The following is a 17,020-nucleotide window of genomic DNA, read 5'->3' as shown; positions in this document are numbered from 1 at the left end:
GCAAAACACACACACACACACGCACGCACGCACGCACGCACGCACGCACGCACGCACGCACACACACACACGCACACACACACACACACACACACACACACACACACACACACACACACACACACACACACACACCTGCAGAGGATGAGCAGGTTGCAAGTTGGTTACACAGAGCCAAAGTCATGCAGGCATATGTCGGTTCCCGAGTCCCAGAGTCTGTCTCTCATGTAAAATGTTCAATGCAGGAGAGGCCTTATCGGAAAGACCTAGAAGAAAAGGGAACCGAGGTGATCGCTGGACAGAAAGGGAAGGAAAGGGAAAGGGAAGGAATCACAAGCTCTCAGTGCTTCCTGGATCTCTCCCTCTTGAAAAGGAGCACAAGTTTTTTCTTTGTATTTTCTCTTTTTTTGTGTTTTTGTTATGGAGCATCTACTCCCCTCACAGGACACACACACTTACACACACACACCCTTACACACACACAAGCTTACATACACACACACACACACACACACACTTACACACACACACACACTTACACAGTACCGATGGACTGCTCCACATGTACAGAATGCTGGCGGACTAAAAGAGGAGGCAGGAAGGTGATTCAGTAGCAGCATCTCGGCCGCTGAGAGGCCCTGTAGGCCAGCTGTCCATCCTCTGTATGAGGCAGCAGGGGGGTTGGTTACTGTTTATCCCTGTGCTGCCTGTCTCACAACCCCATGGAGCAGGGTCCAGCTCTGTGTGTGGACACACAGTGCCTCCTAGCGGCTGCTGTTCTTGATGGCTTCCTTGGCTGCAACAATCAGGGGGCTCAGGCTGGACAGGGGCTTGGCTAACTTCAGGAACGAATGCTGCAAAGAACACAAGCGAAGAACAGTAATGAGGGGAAAGCTCTACAGACTGTGATTCAAGGTTAGAGCAGTATGTTAGTAATGTAGGGGTAGACTGGTCAGTGTGGTCGAGTTTGGGTTATGTTAGAGTGGTCAGGTTAAGGTTTGGCTTATGTTAGTGGTCAGTGTGGGCAGGTTGGGGTTAACATGGTGGTCAGTACCTGGAGGAGCTCCTTGGCTGAGCCTCTGCGGTCCACGTCCATCTCCAGGCAACGGTTGAGGAAGTCTCTGAACACGGAGGTCAATCGCTCAGGGTTCTGGAGCTCTGGAGTCCCGTTGGTGGCGATAAGGTACAGCGCCTGAGGGGATGGGAGAGAGGGGTGGAGAGGGCCAATCAGTTATTGGCCCTTACTGATCAAATAGCTCCAGTATATCCCTGGATGTGTGTGAACTGTAGATAATGTGTCTTACTCTGAGAGGGTTCTCATTCAGGTAGGGAGGTTCACCCTCCACCATCTCTATGGCCATGATACCCAGGGACCAGATGTCCACCTTGGGCCCGTAGGCCTTGCGGGTCACCACCTCGGGTGCCATCCAGTAGGGCGTGCCCACCATGGTGCTGCGCTTGTTCTGCTCTGGGGTGATCTGGGCACAGAACCCGAAGTCGGCTTTAGGGAGAGAGGAACATGTCAGACACGGCTTCTTCAACCCCACCACTCCCCACACGACTCTCTACCGCAACATCCAATTATCCTTCCACCCTGGTCCCTCCTGCCTGTCCCTTACTAGTGAGATGACTTACTGAGCTTGACCGAGCCGTCCATGCCCAGCAGGATGTTGTCACTCTTGATGTCTCTGTGGATCACCTGGTTGGAGTGCAGAAAGTCCAGAGCCTGCAGACACTGTAGAGAGTGGGGACACAGACACACATCTGGATCAGAGGAAATGCCTAGGCTAGTGGTCAGAAGGGGCTCAGCTCAAGTCACTAGGGGGTATTTGTGGGCTGGTCTCTTACCTCTCTGCAGACTGCAGCGATCTGGCCCTCGTCCATGCAGGTCTCAGTCACGACATCAGTCAGTGAGCCTCCAGCCAGGTACTCCATCACTACCCACAGCTCATCCCCTACCAGGTAACTGCAGACAGAGGAGGACAGAGAGGTTAAAGGTAGGATCCAGAAAGTAAACAGCAAAGTGGGTCGATGTCCGTATCAACTAAGAGCACTGGAGCTTGAAGCTTAACCTCTCCTCTGTGTTGGTGCCCTGGCTACCGCGCTCTAACCGCGTGAGGGCGAACCCGTGCACATGCGCAGATAATGTGTGTGACTGTGTGAGAGTGAGGTCTTGAATATCGCTCATCCCAATAGCTACGGTGCTGCTCGTGGTCAATGCCATTTCGCTGAGTCTACCTTCAAGTATAGTAGTGCACGAAATTGTCATATTTACAGTATCTGCTATACTTGCAGTTTTCCCCATCAGTAACCATGGCTATGAAGGTCACCTGTCCAGGTAGTTGACTATGTTGGGGTTTTTGTTTTCCCTCATCACCAGGATCTCATTGATGATGAGCTCCTTCTTGGGCTGCTGCTGGAGGTTCATCTGCTTGATGGCCACCTAACAGAGGCACAACCACAGACAAGACATTAGATGGTGCTTTCGGTGCTCTTCCGGCAGACTACACAGCTACTGTGATTAGCCCGAAGAGATGGCTAATCAGGGTGACAGACAGACACGTAAGATGTGGATGTTTTTCTGAAGGGACGGCGGGAGTTAAGTTAGTTTACCTCCTGGCCAGTAGCAATGTCAATGGCTGTGTATACAGTGCCAGATGCCCTGAGGAAACAAGAGAACAATGCATTAGTTCCACATAGAAACAAGTCCTCGTGCAAGGAGATAGAACAGATCATGGTGCACACAAGCTATCCATCCAAAACATGTCCCTCCACGGTATCTATCTCCATAATATTAGAGTTATGCAACTCTCCAGCGCCTGGAGGACACTTCCTTGTTTTATTAACACAATAATCTTAAAGAAAACTATTACATAATGTCTTTGAATGCAAGCAGTTCAATTGCTGTTTTCCATAGATGATCAGGTACCATTTCATTTGACCACCAGAGGGCAGCATTGATGATTGGCCATTGAAAAGGCAACACTAATGCTTGTGGGTCAGTAATAACTAATACAAGTCATAAACCTGTCAATAAAGTTACCTTTCCTCTGTGATTTCTATAAATGTCTTGCAGGGGTTATGTCCCTACAGTATATAATGTACACATTATACCACTTGCATATGTGGATAATGTCAAGAGCTCATTCTGCTATGAGTGGTGGGTCTGAGTTGCATGTGAAGTGTGTGTGAAGCAAGGTTATTATAGTTTTTTATTTCTATAATTTTTTTGATTTTTATTTAGAATTCAGTTTAATTTCAGTATGTTTTCAGACCTGATTTGCAAGTTTATATTTGTTTATATTTGTTAACTACTTCTTTCAAAGAGTGCAGTGTATAAAGTCAGAAAATCTGCTGTCTCAGCCTGTCACCAAGGGAGTACCCCAAGGCTCGATCCTAGGCACCACGCTCTTCTCAATTTACATCAACAACATAGCTCAGGCAGTAGGAAGCTCTCTCATTCATTTATATGCAGATGATACAGTCTTATACTCAGCTGGCCCCTCCCTGGATGTTGTGTTAAATGCTCTGCAACAAAGCTTTCTTAGTCTCCAACAAGCTTTCTCTACCCTTAACCTTGTTCTGAACACCTCCAAAACAAAGGCCTACTGGTTTGGTAAGAAGAATGCCCCTCCTCCCACAGGTGTTATTACTACCTCATACTTGTATAGTCACCTCATACAAGTACTTGGGAGTATGGCTAGACGGTGCACTGTCCTTCTCTCAGCACATACCAAAGCTGCAGGCTGAAGATCTAGACTTGGTTTCCTCTATCGTAATCGCTCCTCTTTCACCCCAGCTACCAAACTAACCCTGATTCAGATAACCATCCTAACCATGCTAGATTACAGAGACATAATTTATAGATCGGCAGGTAAGGGTGCTCTCGAGCGGCTAGATGTTCTTTACCATTCGGCCATCAGATTTGCCACCAATGCTCCTTATAAGACACATCACTGCACTCTATGCTCCTCTGTAAACTGGTCATCTCTGTATACCCGTCACAAGACCCACTGGTTGATGAGATATCTACTGCACCCCTCATCCTCCACATACAACGCATGTTCTGCCAGTCACATTCTGTTAAAGGTCTGTTAAAGCACACACATCCCTGGGTCTCTCCTCTTTTCAGTTTGCTGCAGCTAGTGACTGGAACGAGCTGCAACAAACACTCAAACTGGACAGTTTTATCAAAGACTCAATCATGGACACTCTTACTGACAGTTGTGGCTGCTTTGTGTGATGTATTGTTGTCTCTACCTTCTTGCCTTTTGTGCTGTTGTCTGTGTCCAATAATGTTTGTGCCAAAGTTTTTGTGCTGCTACCATGTTGTGTTGCTACCATGTTGTTGTTATGTTGTGTTGCTACCATGCTGTGTTGTCATGTGTTGCTGCCTTCATATGTTGTTGTCTTAGGTCTCTCTTCATGTAGTGTTGTGTTGTCTCTCTTGTCGTGATGTGTGTTTTGTCCTATATTTATATTGTATAAATGTTTTATTTTTTTAATCCCAGGCCCCTATCCCCGCAGCAGGCCTTTTGTCTTTTGGTAGGCCGCCTCGTTAAATTAAGGTCAAATACAAACATTTATATTTTGTTTTTATATTGTTTAGTTTCAGAAAGGATGTGTGGGAGGCTAGGAGCTATTTGGGTTGTATAATTGTTTTGATGTCGCTTCTTGCAAACTGTGGGTCAGTAATACATAAGGTGAGGGGTCAAGTCATAGTTAGGTTAGCCCTTCTCATGACTCAGTCCTTCCACGTCCCTTTTGATTAGCTGAGGTGATTTGGTCAATTGTGAAATGCTCTACAAACAATTTATCCTTGATTGCGATACAGTTTTGGAAACCTAGAACACTAAACTTGAGCACAAAAGTTATCATACAAAATCAACTTTAAAAATAAAAAAGATGTACCTGCTGTTAGCTGTTTGATTTCCACAGTTTTTTTTGTGTAACACAGCTTCGAGCAGATGTTTTTTTTGTGTAACACAGCTTCGAGCAGATGTTTTTTTTGTGTAACACAGCTTCGAGCAGATGTTTTTTTTTGTGTAACACAGCTTCGAGCAGATGTTTTTTTTGTGTAACACAGCTTCGAGCAGATGTTTTTTTTGTGTAACACAGCTTCGAGCAGATGTTTTTTTTTGTGTAACACAGCTTCGAGCAGATGTTTTTTTTGTGTAACACAGCTTCGAGCAGATGTTTTTTTTTGTGTAACACAGCTTCGAACAGATGTTTTTTTGTGTAACACAGCTTCGAGCAGATGTTTTTTTTGTGTAACACAGCTTCGAGCAGATGTTTTTTTTTGTGTAACACAGCTTCGAGCAGATGTTTTTTTTTTGTGTAACACAGCTTCGAGCAGATGTTTTTTTTTGTGTAACACAGCTTCGAGCAGATGTTTTTTTTGTGTAACACAGCTTCGAGCAGATGTTTTTTTTGTGTAACACAGCTTCGAGCAGATGTTTTTTTTGTGTAACACAGCTTCGAGCAGATGTTTTTTTGTGTAACACAGCTTCGAGCAGATGTTTTTTTGTGTAACACAGCTTCGAGCAGATGTTTTTTTTGTGTAACACAGCTTCGAGCAGATGTTTTTTTTGTGTAACACAGCTTCGAGCAGATGTTTTTTTTGTGTAACACAGCTTCGAGCAGATGTTTTTTTTGTGTAACACAGCTTCGAGCAGATGTTTTTTTTGGTTCCCTCCAGAGTTTCCATTCGGTCGGGAAGTGCAACACAAAACACCTCCGTGGGAATCTAAAATGTCTCACATGAAGTGTATCTTTTGTATTTATTAAATCATTTTGGGGGGATATGAAAGTTTACTGAACAAAATATGTATGTAAACTGTTGGCCCCATGTTTCATGAGCTGAAATAAAATATCCCAGACATTTTCCGTATGCACACAAATATGATTTCTCTCAAAATGTGCAGTTTTGTCACACAACACAATGCCACATATGTCTCAAGTTTTGACAGGGGTGTGCAATTGGAATGCTGACTGCATTAATGTCCATCCGAGCTGTTGACAGAGAATGTAATGTTAATTTCTCTACCATAAGCCTCCTCCAACATAATTTGAGAGAATCTGGCAGTACGTCCAACCGGCCTCACAACTGCAGACCACGTGTATAGCGTTGTGTTGGCGAGTAGTTTGCTGATGTCAACGCTGTGACCAGTGCCCCATGGTGGCGGTGGGGTTATGGTATGGACAGGCGTAAGCTACGAACCACGAACACAATTGCATTTTATCGATGGCAATTAATGCGCAGAGATACCGTGACGAGATCCTGAGGCCCATTGTCGTGCTATTCATCCGCCGTCATCACCTCATGTTTCAGCATGATAATACACAGCCCCATGTCGCAAGGATCTGTACACAATTCCTGGAAGCTGAAAAATGTCCCAGTTCTTCCATGGCCTGCAGACTCACCAGACATGTCACTCGTTGAGCACGTTTGGGATGTTCTGGGTAGACGTGTACGACATCGTGTTCCAGTTCCCGCCAATATCCAGCAACATCACACAGCCGTTGAAGAGGACTGGGAAAACATTCCACAAGCGACAGCCTGATCAACTCTATGCGAAGTAGATGTGTCACGTTGCATGAGGAAAATGGTGGTCACACCAGATACTGACTGGTTTTCTGATCCACGCCCCTACCTTTTGTTTTAAAGGTATCTGTGACCAGTAGATGCATATCTGTATTCCCAGTCATGTTAAATCCATAGATTAGGGCCTACTGAATTTATTTCAATTGTCTGATGTCCTTAGATGAACTGTAACTCAATAAAAATGGTTGATATTATTGCATGTTGTTTTTGCTCAGTATAGAATTTCTGAAATTTCCAAAACCGTATTGCATTGATTATTACCAGTTCAAAGGATAACCCTATGGCTGTGTGGCATTGGGTTCTTGAGAGCTCAGGTTAGGTTATACTTGTTTCTAGCCCAAACCGTTCAGATTCTGCAGACATTTATGTGAGAAGAGCGATTTTCAGCATGTTTCCTGGTTTGACAGACACTGCTGTAACTTTGCCACCTTGCACCGCAGATGCTGAAGGCCAACATTGGCTTAAACAGATGGACTTTGATGGGGATTTTTGTTCTATGCTAACTGGGTGTGTCAATCAACTCTAGGGGTAACTTTAGTAGGACATGTAAAGAAGAGTCAAGTTTGATACATAGTCATTTTTTCCCATTAGCTAGTGATAGCGAGTGAAAGTGATGCCCAAGCTAGGTCTTTTTGAAACATGGCCATCATTTGGCTGCCCACCAGATTAAGTAGATTGAAAATCCCATTAGATCTTTGCCCCACAATTGAAAAAAAAAAACTAAAACTGAACATAATTCACATTGGTTTTCATTTTATTTTCTATTGTTTTGGAGAAACAAAATTATAATAGTTTCAGTGTAGCAGTATTTGTACTGCACTGTTGGAGCTAGGAACACAAGCATTTTGCTACACGCGCAATAACATCTGCTAAATATGTGTATGTGACCAATAACATTTGATTTGAGTTTGTTAATTATTTTATTTCAGTTCACTAAATTGTTTTTTCTTGAACTTAGTTTTTGTTTTAGTTTCTGTTTTAGTTTACTATAATAACCTTGGTGTCACGATCGTTGGAATCATACTCGAACCAACGTGCAGCGTGATCTGGGTTCCACATCTTTTATTAGAAATAAGTGAACCACACAACAAAACAATAAAGAGTAAACGAACCGTGACGACCATGGAGTGCTGACATGCAACTACACATAAACAATATCCCCCACAACACAGGTGGAAAAATGCTACTTAAATATGAACCCCAATTAGAGACAACGATAGCCAGCTGCCTCTAATTGGGAATCATACCAAACACAAGCACCAAACACCAACAAAAACAAAACTAGAACCCCACATAGAAAATATAAACTAGACTAACCCCCCAGTCACGCCCTGACCTACTCCACCATATAAAATAAGGACTCTCTATGGTCAGGACGTGACAGTACCCCCCTCCCCCCAAAGGTGCGGACTCCGGCCGCAAAACCTGAAACCAAAAGGGAGGGTTAGGGGGGGTGTCTAGTGTCGGTGGCAGCTCTGGTGCAGGACAAAGAACCCTCTCATCCCGCGGATCCGCTAGCATCGGGGGGCGGCTCTGGTGCGGGATGAAGAACCCGCTAAGCTCGCAGATCCACCATCTTTGGTGGCGGCTCTGGTGCGGGACGAAGAACCCGCTCATCCTGCGGATCCAGCCATGGACCCAGGCTGAACACTGTGCCTGGCCTGGACCTAGACGCCGAGGGAGGCTCCCTGCATTGGAGCGAGACTGGACACCGGCCCTGGCCTGGACGTCGGTGTAAAGGAAGACTCCTGCCATGGAGCGGGACTGGATGCCATGTCTGGACTGGGCATCGGTGCAGAGGAGAGCTCCTGCCATGGAGCTGGACTGGATGCCGTGTTTGGACTGGACATCGCCGCAGAGGAAGGCTCCTGCCTTGAAGCTGGACTGGACGCCGTGCTCGGACTGGGCATCGGCGCAGAGGAAGGCTCCTGTCCTGGAGCTGGATGTTCTGGACCGTGGACCGTCGCAGGAGGTTCCGGACAGTGGATCGTCGCAGGAGATTCCGGACCGTGGACCATCTCAGGAGGTTCCGGACTGTGGACCGTCTCAGGAGATTCCGGACTGTGGACCGTCTCAGGAGATTCCGGACTGTGGACCGTCTCAGGAGATTCCGGACTGTGGACCGTCTCAGGAGATTCCGGACTGTGGACCGTCTCAGGAGATTCCGGACTGTGGACCGTCTCAGGAGATTCCGGACTGTGGACCGTCTCAGGAGATTCCGGACTGTGGACCGTCTCAGGAGATTCCGGACTGTGGACCGTCTCAGGAGGTTCCGGACTGTGGACCGTCTCAGGAGGTTCCAGACTGTGGACCGTCTCAGGAGGTTCCCGACTGTGGACCGTCTCAGGAGATTCCGGACTGTGGACCGTCTCAGGAGATTCCGGACTGTGGACCGTCTCAGGAGGTTCCAGACTGTGGACCGTCTCAGGAGATTCCGGACTGTGGACCGTCTCAGGAGGTTCCAGACTGTGGACCGTCTCAGGAGGTTCCAGACTGTGGACCGTCTCAGGAGATTCCGGACTGTGGACCGTCTCAGGAGGTTCCGGACTGTGGACCGTCCCAGGAGGTTCTGGACTGTGAAACGTTGCCGGAAGTTCTGGACTGGGAACTGTCACCGGAAGCTCTGGACTGGGAACTGTCACCGGAAGCTCTGGACTGGGAACCGTCGCCGGAAGCTCTGAACTGGGGAGACGCACTGGAGGCCTGATGCGTGTGGTCGGCACAGGTGGCACCGGACTGGTGACACACACCTCCGGGCAAATGCGGGGAGCAGGCACAGGACGCACCTGACTGGGAAGACTCACTGGAGGCCTAGTGCGTGGAGCCGCCAAACGCTAAACGCCCACCCGGACCCTCCCCTATAGAGTCAGGTATTGCGGCCATAGTCCGCACCTTTTTTTTTGGGGGGGGGGGGGGGGGGGGGGTACTGTCACGCCCTGACCATAGAGAGCCTTTTTATTCTCTATTTTGTTTAGGTCGGGGTGTGACTAGGGTGGGTGATCTAGTGTGTTTATTTCTATGTTGGCCTGGAATGGTTCCCAATTGTTGTCTCTGATTGGGGATCATATTTAGGCAGCCATTTCCCCACTGTGTTTTGTGGGATCTTGTTTTTGTGTAGCTGCCTGTGAGCACTGCATGAGCTTCACATGTCGTGTATTCTTTATTGTTTTTTTGTTCAGTTCTCTTATAATAGAAAGATGTCGAACCGATATCACGCTGCGCTTTGGTCTGATTATGCTTACAACGACGATCGGGACACTTGATGTGGCGTGCCCATTCCTCTACGATGTTCACCAACTCTGTAATGCATACAGTTCAAGAATGGCATGTGAACCTACTCTGCCAAGTGTACAGTGTATTTAAAGTGCACTTTTTAACATGTACATTATTACTCATTTTAAAGTGTATGTTCTGTAACATATACAGTATATATATATTGTGCGTAAATGATGTGTTATTCTGATCCCTGTGCCACAGGGGTATTGAGGCTCCAGTGGAATCACAGATTTGATATTCCCTCTATAGTAGCCTGAGCAGCCTTTGAATTAGCCAGACAAAGATTACAGTAAGCTGATAAAAGCTCTGTGTGTTTGGCACCCCTGGCTCGGGTACAGTAATCTGCACCTCTATCCAAAAATGTCCCTCTCTCTGCCCTGACATTTTACACCTCTGAGTGCTGGAGGGCAGAACCACTGCCCATGTTTTTACGATGCTTCCATTTCTGAATCAGCTCCAAGGGACTATTACACAGTCCCATGGTGAAGGAATATAACATAGTCCCATGGTGAAGGAATATAAAACACAGTCCCATGGTGAAGGAATATAAAACACAGTCCCATGGTGAAGGAATATAACATAGTCCCATGGTGAAGGAATATAACACAGTCCCATGGTGAAGGAATATAACATAGTCCCATGGTGAAGGAATATAACACACAGTCCCATGGTGAAGGAATATAACATAGTCCCATGGTGAAGGAATATAACATAGTCCCATGGTGAAGGAATATAACATAGTCCCATGGTGAAGGAATATAACACACAGTCCCATGGTGAAGGAATATAAAACACAGTCCCATGGTGAAGGAATATAACACAGTCCCATGGTGAAGGAATATAACACACAGTCCCATGGTGAAGGAATATAACACAGTCCCATGGTGAAGGAATATAACACAGTCCCATGGTGAAGGAATATAACACAGTCCCATGGTGAAGGAATATAACACAGGCCCATGGTGAAGGAATATAAAACACAGTCCCATGGTGAAGGAATATAACACAATCACATGGTGAAGGAATATAAAACACAGTCCCATGGTGAAGGAATATAAAACACAGTCCCATGGTGAAGGAATATAACACACAGTCCCATGGTGAAGGAATATAACATAGTCCCATGGTGAAGGAATATAAAACACAGTCCCATGGTGAAGGAATATAACACAGTCCCATGGTGAAGGAATATAACACAGTCCCATGGTGAAGGAATATAAAACACAGTCCCATGGTGAAGGAATATAAAACACAGTCCCATGGTGAAGGAATATAAAACACAGTCCCATGGTGAAGGAATATAAAACACAGTCCCATGGTGAAGGAATATAAAACACAGTCCCATGGTGAAGGAATATAACACAGTCCCATGGTGAAGGAATATAACACAGTCCCATGGTGAAGGAATATAAAACAGTCCCATGGTGAAGGAATATAAAACACAGTCCCATGGTGAAGGAATATAAAACACAGACCCATGGTGAAGGAATATAAAACACAGTCCCATGGTGAAGGAATATAACACAGTCCCATGGTGAAGGAATATAACACAGTCCCATGGTGAAGGAATATAAAACACAGTCCCATGGTGAAGGAATATAAAACACAGTCCCATGGTGAAGGAATATAACACAGTCCCATGGTGAAGGAATATAACACAGTCCCATGGTGAAGGAATATAAAACACAGTCCCATGGTGAAGGAATATAAAACACAGTCCCATGGTGAAGGAATATAACAAAGTCCCATGGTGAAGGAATATAACACAGTCCCATGGTGGAATATAACCAGGAACAGACTGAGTCTCCTGCCAGGGGTCTGGTTTAATGTTTGGTTATACACCATGAACTTCAACCTAGTTTCCTCTGCATTGACTTTACCAGTGCACCATGGCAGTCTAACCAATAGAGATCCTATTAAATTACTAGAGGGGCTATGTTATAAACACTCAAAGTTCCATAATGGGGTGAAAATGGCAGCCATATTGATCAGGGAGAAATCCAAACCAGTCTAATTGGTTAGAGGCATAATCCAGACTTCACTTATGTAGAAAAATAGGCATGTGGAATACGTGTAATATAATTATTGTCAACCTAAAATATTGTCATATAATTATAAATATAGTTTATAGAGGTGTTATACAAATGTTTAGTATAAATAGCCTCTAAAATATATTTAAACAGACCATAAGTGTCTCAGATCGAGTTTTCTTGGAAAGCTGTCAGTGCTATTATCTGATACAATAGCAGTACATGTTGCATTTACAACTTGTCTAAGTCCTATCATCAACTGATTCCAGCCAGTGTTTGGCTGTGGATTGGCATTGTTTGAATGAAATGTTGGCATATTGAGAGTTCATTTGAAAAATGATCAGTGTTGTCAATTTAACGACTTTTCCCGCTATATTTAGAGAGTTTTCAGACCCCTCCAAAAAGAGGCTAGCGACAAATTCAGCTACATTTTAGGCTGCCTTCGGGGAGTTTCTTCGGTTTTGATAGCATTTAGCGACTTTTCCCACTCAATTCTGCCACGTGGGAGAAGCTGTCTGTTTCCACTGAAGTCTCAGCATTGAGGCAGACACAGGCAGAGAATGCCAGCATCCCCTGACCTCTGCGAACAGTTTTTAAGATTCATCCCAGAATGACAGTAGCCGACGCCATAACACCATTTCCTGTCAGGAGGCACTTGAGGCAACTACTCTGAGACTGTCTACGGCTTCCTTTTGCTCCTTTGAGCAAATATACTTTGAGTCCCTCCTTGATACTGTAGCACACATGTAGACCTCCTCCTGCCCCTTGGACATGATCCCTACTAGACTACTAAAAAAAGGTTATGCCTACTGTTGGCCCCAACATTCTGTCTATTGTAAATAGCTCCCTGACCTCTGGCTCCATTCCAGCCTATTTAAAAACTGCCCTGGTCCAACCTCTCCTTAAAAAGCCCAATCTAGAACCCTCCTCACTGAGTAATTATAGACCCATCTCTAAACTGATTTGTTTTAATCCACGATTTTAGATGTTGCTTTCAAGCAATTGGTGGCTTATTTGAGCATGAACAACTTACTTGAAAAATTCCAGACAGGAATTCCAGTTCACTTCACAGCACGGAAACGGCTTTATTGACAGTTTCGCAATGACTTTCTGTGGGCTGTCGATGCCGGTGAATGCTCCATTCTAGCTCTTTTGGATAACATATTTGTTGGCTGGAGAGGTGGTTGGGAATCTCCAGCATTGACCTTGACAGGTTAAGGTCATATTTATGAGGCAGACATTTCTCAGCGAGCATGGGTGGTTCAGTCTCATCCCCAGAAGCGAATCACTATGGTGTCCCCCAGTGTTAAATTCTGGGCCCCATCGTTTTCCCCCTGTACAGGCTTCCCCTTGGTGACATAATCTGCAATCATTACATTCCGTTTCACTGCTGTGCGGATGGCACATAGCTTTATTTACTAATCAAACCCAGCGGCTAAGCTAGCATAGCTACCCTCCACAAGGGTCTTGCTGACATCAAATGTTGGATGTCTGACCATTTTCTCCAGCTGAGTGATAAGAAATCAGAGGTTGTTTTATTTGTCCCCCCCACCTTGCTAGAACCCAGATTGTAAAGAACCTTGGTGATTTGTCTACCGATGTAAAGCGTATGGCCAAAGACCTTGGTGTCGTCTTTGACCCTTTACCTAAACCTCAAACTGGATGTTAAAAAGGTCCTCCGGTCCTGCTTTTTATCCTCTAAGAAATATAACTAGAGTCAAGTATTTTCATTCAGTCACTGATCCGGAGTAAGTTATAGCTAGATGCTTTTTCCCCCTCACGACTAGAGTACTGTAACTCTTTGCATACATGTCCTCAGTCAGAACTCGTTCCATCATCTACCGTTAGTTCAAAATGCTGCAGTTCTGCCCCAGAAAATGTAACCGTCTCACACTTATTTTAGCTTCTGTGCCCCGGCGATCAGTCACTTTTAAAATAGATGAAATGTTATTAATCACGTTTAAGGCTAGACTCGGTTTAGCCTCATCCTATATCTCTGATCTTTAATCTTCCTACGAGCCAGGACACAGCCTGAGATCCTCTGGCAGGGCTACTGTTGACCACTCCAAAGTTTAGATTGAAAAGGAAAGGAGACCAGGCATTTGCCATTAGGGCCCCTAGACTTTGGAATGGTATGCCAGAGGAGATCAGGCTTGTAGATTCAGTGCCTCTTTAAATCCCTGCTGAAGTCTTCATAAGATTTGAACTTTTATAAAGCTGCTTTTAATGTATGATTCTTCTTTCGGTCTCCTTCCTCCTGTCTTTGTTAGTACTTTTATATTATTATTTTATGACGTGAAGCACTTTGTTACCTGCATTGAAAAGTGCTATACAAATAAAGTTCATGTTATTAAGTTATTATTAGACAGAATGAAGTGGAAGACTGATTTCACAAGTGACAAGTCAGAGCTTGGGTCAAGTCACACATCTCTCTCTCTCCCCACTTCTCTCCCTCACTCTGTTCTCCTTGCCCTCTTCTCCCTCCCTCCACCCCTCCCTCCACCCCTCCCTCCCTCCCTCCACCCCTCCCTCCCTCCCTCCACCCCTCCCTCCATCCTTCCCTCCCTCCACCCCTCCCTCCATCCTTCCCTCCCTCCACCCCTCCCTCCATCCCTCCCTTCCTCCACCCCTCCCTCCCTCCACCCCTCCCTCCATCCCTCCCTCCTCCACCCCTCCCTCCATCCCTCCCTCCCTCCACCCCTCCCTCCCTCCACCCCTCCCTCCATCCATCCCTGAGACTGTCACGCTACACCAGTGTATTGCATTGTGAGAGTGTATGAATAATGAAAGAGTATTCATGTTTGGTCCAGTCAGCTCTCGTGGAGGCAGGCCCAGTCCCAGGCCCAGGCCCAGCCCAGGACCAGTCCCAGGCCCAGTCCCTGGCCCTGGCCCAGACACTGATACCATGCAGCAGGCCAGGTAACGAACACTCTGTTATGTAGCTGTGCAACCAATCCATACTAATTATTGACTCCTCAGGAATAGTCTTGTGATCAATCTCCAGGTTGGTTAACAGCTCACATCATTAGATAACATTTTTCCGGTCGATTCAATCAGAGGAATCTGTGTGTAACCACAGAGTAGTGTTTTTATCTTTTTGCACAGCTGTTTTCATTTATAGACGGTGTGTGTAGATTGTCTGTCATTACCACCCACATTGATCAGGGGAGCCCTTAGGGGTGTGTTAGATGAGGCTACACAGACAAACAGAGTGCCTCTGCAGTGCTGGAGGGAGCTGGAAGCTGCTGTTGTTGTGTTCAGGACTGAGGTGGAGGGAGTGGTGATATCAGGGCTAAGCTCACCCGAAACTCCAGCTCTCTCAGAGAGAGAAGGAGAGAGAGAGAGAGAGAGAGAGAGAGAGAGAGAGAGAGAGAGCGCAGGCTGAGCTCATCTGGCCCGCAGCCAAGCCTAGATACAATTCTGATTCCCTCTCTACTTCTCTCTATTCTCTCTCAGACCCTTCGTTCTTTCTCTCCTCTCTGTCTCTGGTCACTTCTGAGTGAGACTTAGTCTTTATTTCTTTCAGCCGGGATGACTACCAAAGACGCTGGGCTGACTACCAAAGACGCTGGGCTGACTACCAAAGACTACTTTGGTCCAATAAGAGAAAGTAAGTAGCTGGTGGATTTGGATTGAAGGTGGACTTACCCTTGTCCTATTTTCTCAAAGCGTGTGTACTTCTTTTTGGGGTCCCCCACACTCACAATGCTCCCTGGGAGGACAGAGAGAGGTGATTAGTGGAGAGTGTAGAGGGTGTGAGAGCATGACAATAGGGGGTCTAGGTCAGGCTGAGACACACACACACACACACACACACACACACACACACACACACACACACACACACACACACACACACACACACACACACACACACACAGCACGACCATGGGGAAGGCAACCCTGCATTACACACACACTCCTCTGCCCACGCCACTCAGGGATGTGGCCTGCTGTGGGGCATCGTACTGCAGCCAAATACACTGCTGCATGCGGTTGGCCTGCTCAGTAGAGCACTGCTGATGTTTTTGGACAGGGACACAGGCAGACACTGCAGCACTCAGACTACGGAGGGGCGCTTGGCCATCCTAAGGCTGTAATCTCTGGCTTACTGAGCAGCCCACACTAATCACTGCAGTAGGATGGGTTTGGAGACCTAGACACACAACACGGTACAGTTACAGCACACTCTCTATGGGACTCTCCATGCTCCATAGGTCCACAAAGAGACAACATACTCAGTCGCTCCAGAATCTCCTCGTCTGTCATCTTGGACTTCTTCTTCTGCCGGTCGGTGTTGCGGTACAGAGTGCTGGATGTGTTCTCTGGCAAGACCTGGGACTCCGGCGGGGTTGTGACCTCCTTCACAGGGGCGGGAGGCGCCAAGGGCTCGATGACAGAGCGGGTGTATATCTGTACGCAGAGGAGGAGGACACAGTCACAGTCAAAGAGGAGCAGGACACAGTCACGGTCAGAGAGGAGTAGGACACAGTCACGGCCAGAGAGGAGTAGGACACAGTCACGGCCAGAGAGGAGTAGGACACAGTCACGGTCAGAGAGGAGCAGGACACAGTCACGGTCAGAGAGGAGTAGGACACAGTCACGGCCAGAGAGGAGTAGGACACAGTCACGGTCAGAGAGGAGTAGGACACAGTCACGGTCAGAGAGGAGTAGGACACAGTCACAGTCAGAGAGGAGTAGGACACAGTCACGGTCAGAGAGGAGTAGGACACAGTCACGGTCAGAGAGGAGTAGGACACAGTCACAGTCAGAGAGGAGCAGGACACAGTCACGGTCAGAGAGGAGAGGAGCAGGACACAGTCACGGTCAGAGAGGAGTAGGACACAGTCACGGTCAGAGAGGAGCAGGACACAGTCACGGTCAGAGAGGAGCAGGACACAGTCACGGTCAGAGAGGTGCAGGACACAGTCACGGTCAGAGAGGAGTAGGACACAGTCACGGTCAGAGAGGATCAGGACACAGTCACGGTCAGAGAGGTGCAGGACACAGTCACGGTCAGAGAGGAGTAGGACACAGTCACGGTCAGAGAGGAGCAGGACACAGTCACGGTCAGAGAGGTGCAGGACACAGTCACGGTCAGAGAGGAGTA

At 46.7% G+C, this 17,020-nt stretch overlaps 1 protein-coding gene across 2 annotated transcripts in view; it reads right to left on the bottom strand.

Annotated features, from left to right (window-relative positions):
• Nucleotides 1-663: 663 nt before the first annotated feature.
• The window catches only part of LOC115135590 (serine/threonine-protein kinase PAK 3), a 53,373-nt gene continuing 37,016 nt past the window's right edge, over nucleotides 664-17,020 (bottom strand). For both annotated transcript variants that reach the window (XM_065023572.1, XM_029670435.2), the window contains 9 exons: nucleotides 16,149-16,323; nucleotides 15,559-15,622; nucleotides 2,614-2,662; nucleotides 2,331-2,443; nucleotides 1,849-1,966; nucleotides 1,636-1,735; nucleotides 1,305-1,501; nucleotides 1,055-1,192; nucleotides 664-854 (listed from right to left, as the gene is read on the bottom strand). In XM_065023572.1, the coding sequence (XP_064879644.1) occupies nucleotides 765-854; nucleotides 1,055-1,192; nucleotides 1,305-1,501; nucleotides 1,636-1,735; nucleotides 1,849-1,966; nucleotides 2,331-2,443; nucleotides 2,614-2,662; nucleotides 15,559-15,622; nucleotides 16,149-16,323 (1,044 nt within the window). In that variant the 3' untranslated portion in view covers nucleotides 664-764. The remainder of the gene's footprint in view (nucleotides 855-1,054; nucleotides 1,193-1,304; nucleotides 1,502-1,635; nucleotides 1,736-1,848; nucleotides 1,967-2,330; nucleotides 2,444-2,613; nucleotides 2,663-15,558; nucleotides 15,623-16,148; nucleotides 16,324-17,020) is intronic.

This window comes from Oncorhynchus nerka, linkage group LG10, assembly GCF_034236695.1.
Source record: "Oncorhynchus nerka isolate Pitt River linkage group LG10, Oner_Uvic_2.0, whole genome shotgun sequence".
In the NCBI taxonomy this organism is placed as follows: Eukaryota; Metazoa; Chordata; class Actinopteri; order Salmoniformes; family Salmonidae; genus Oncorhynchus; species Oncorhynchus nerka.
This window is presented reverse-complemented; position numbering and strand designations above follow the sequence as displayed.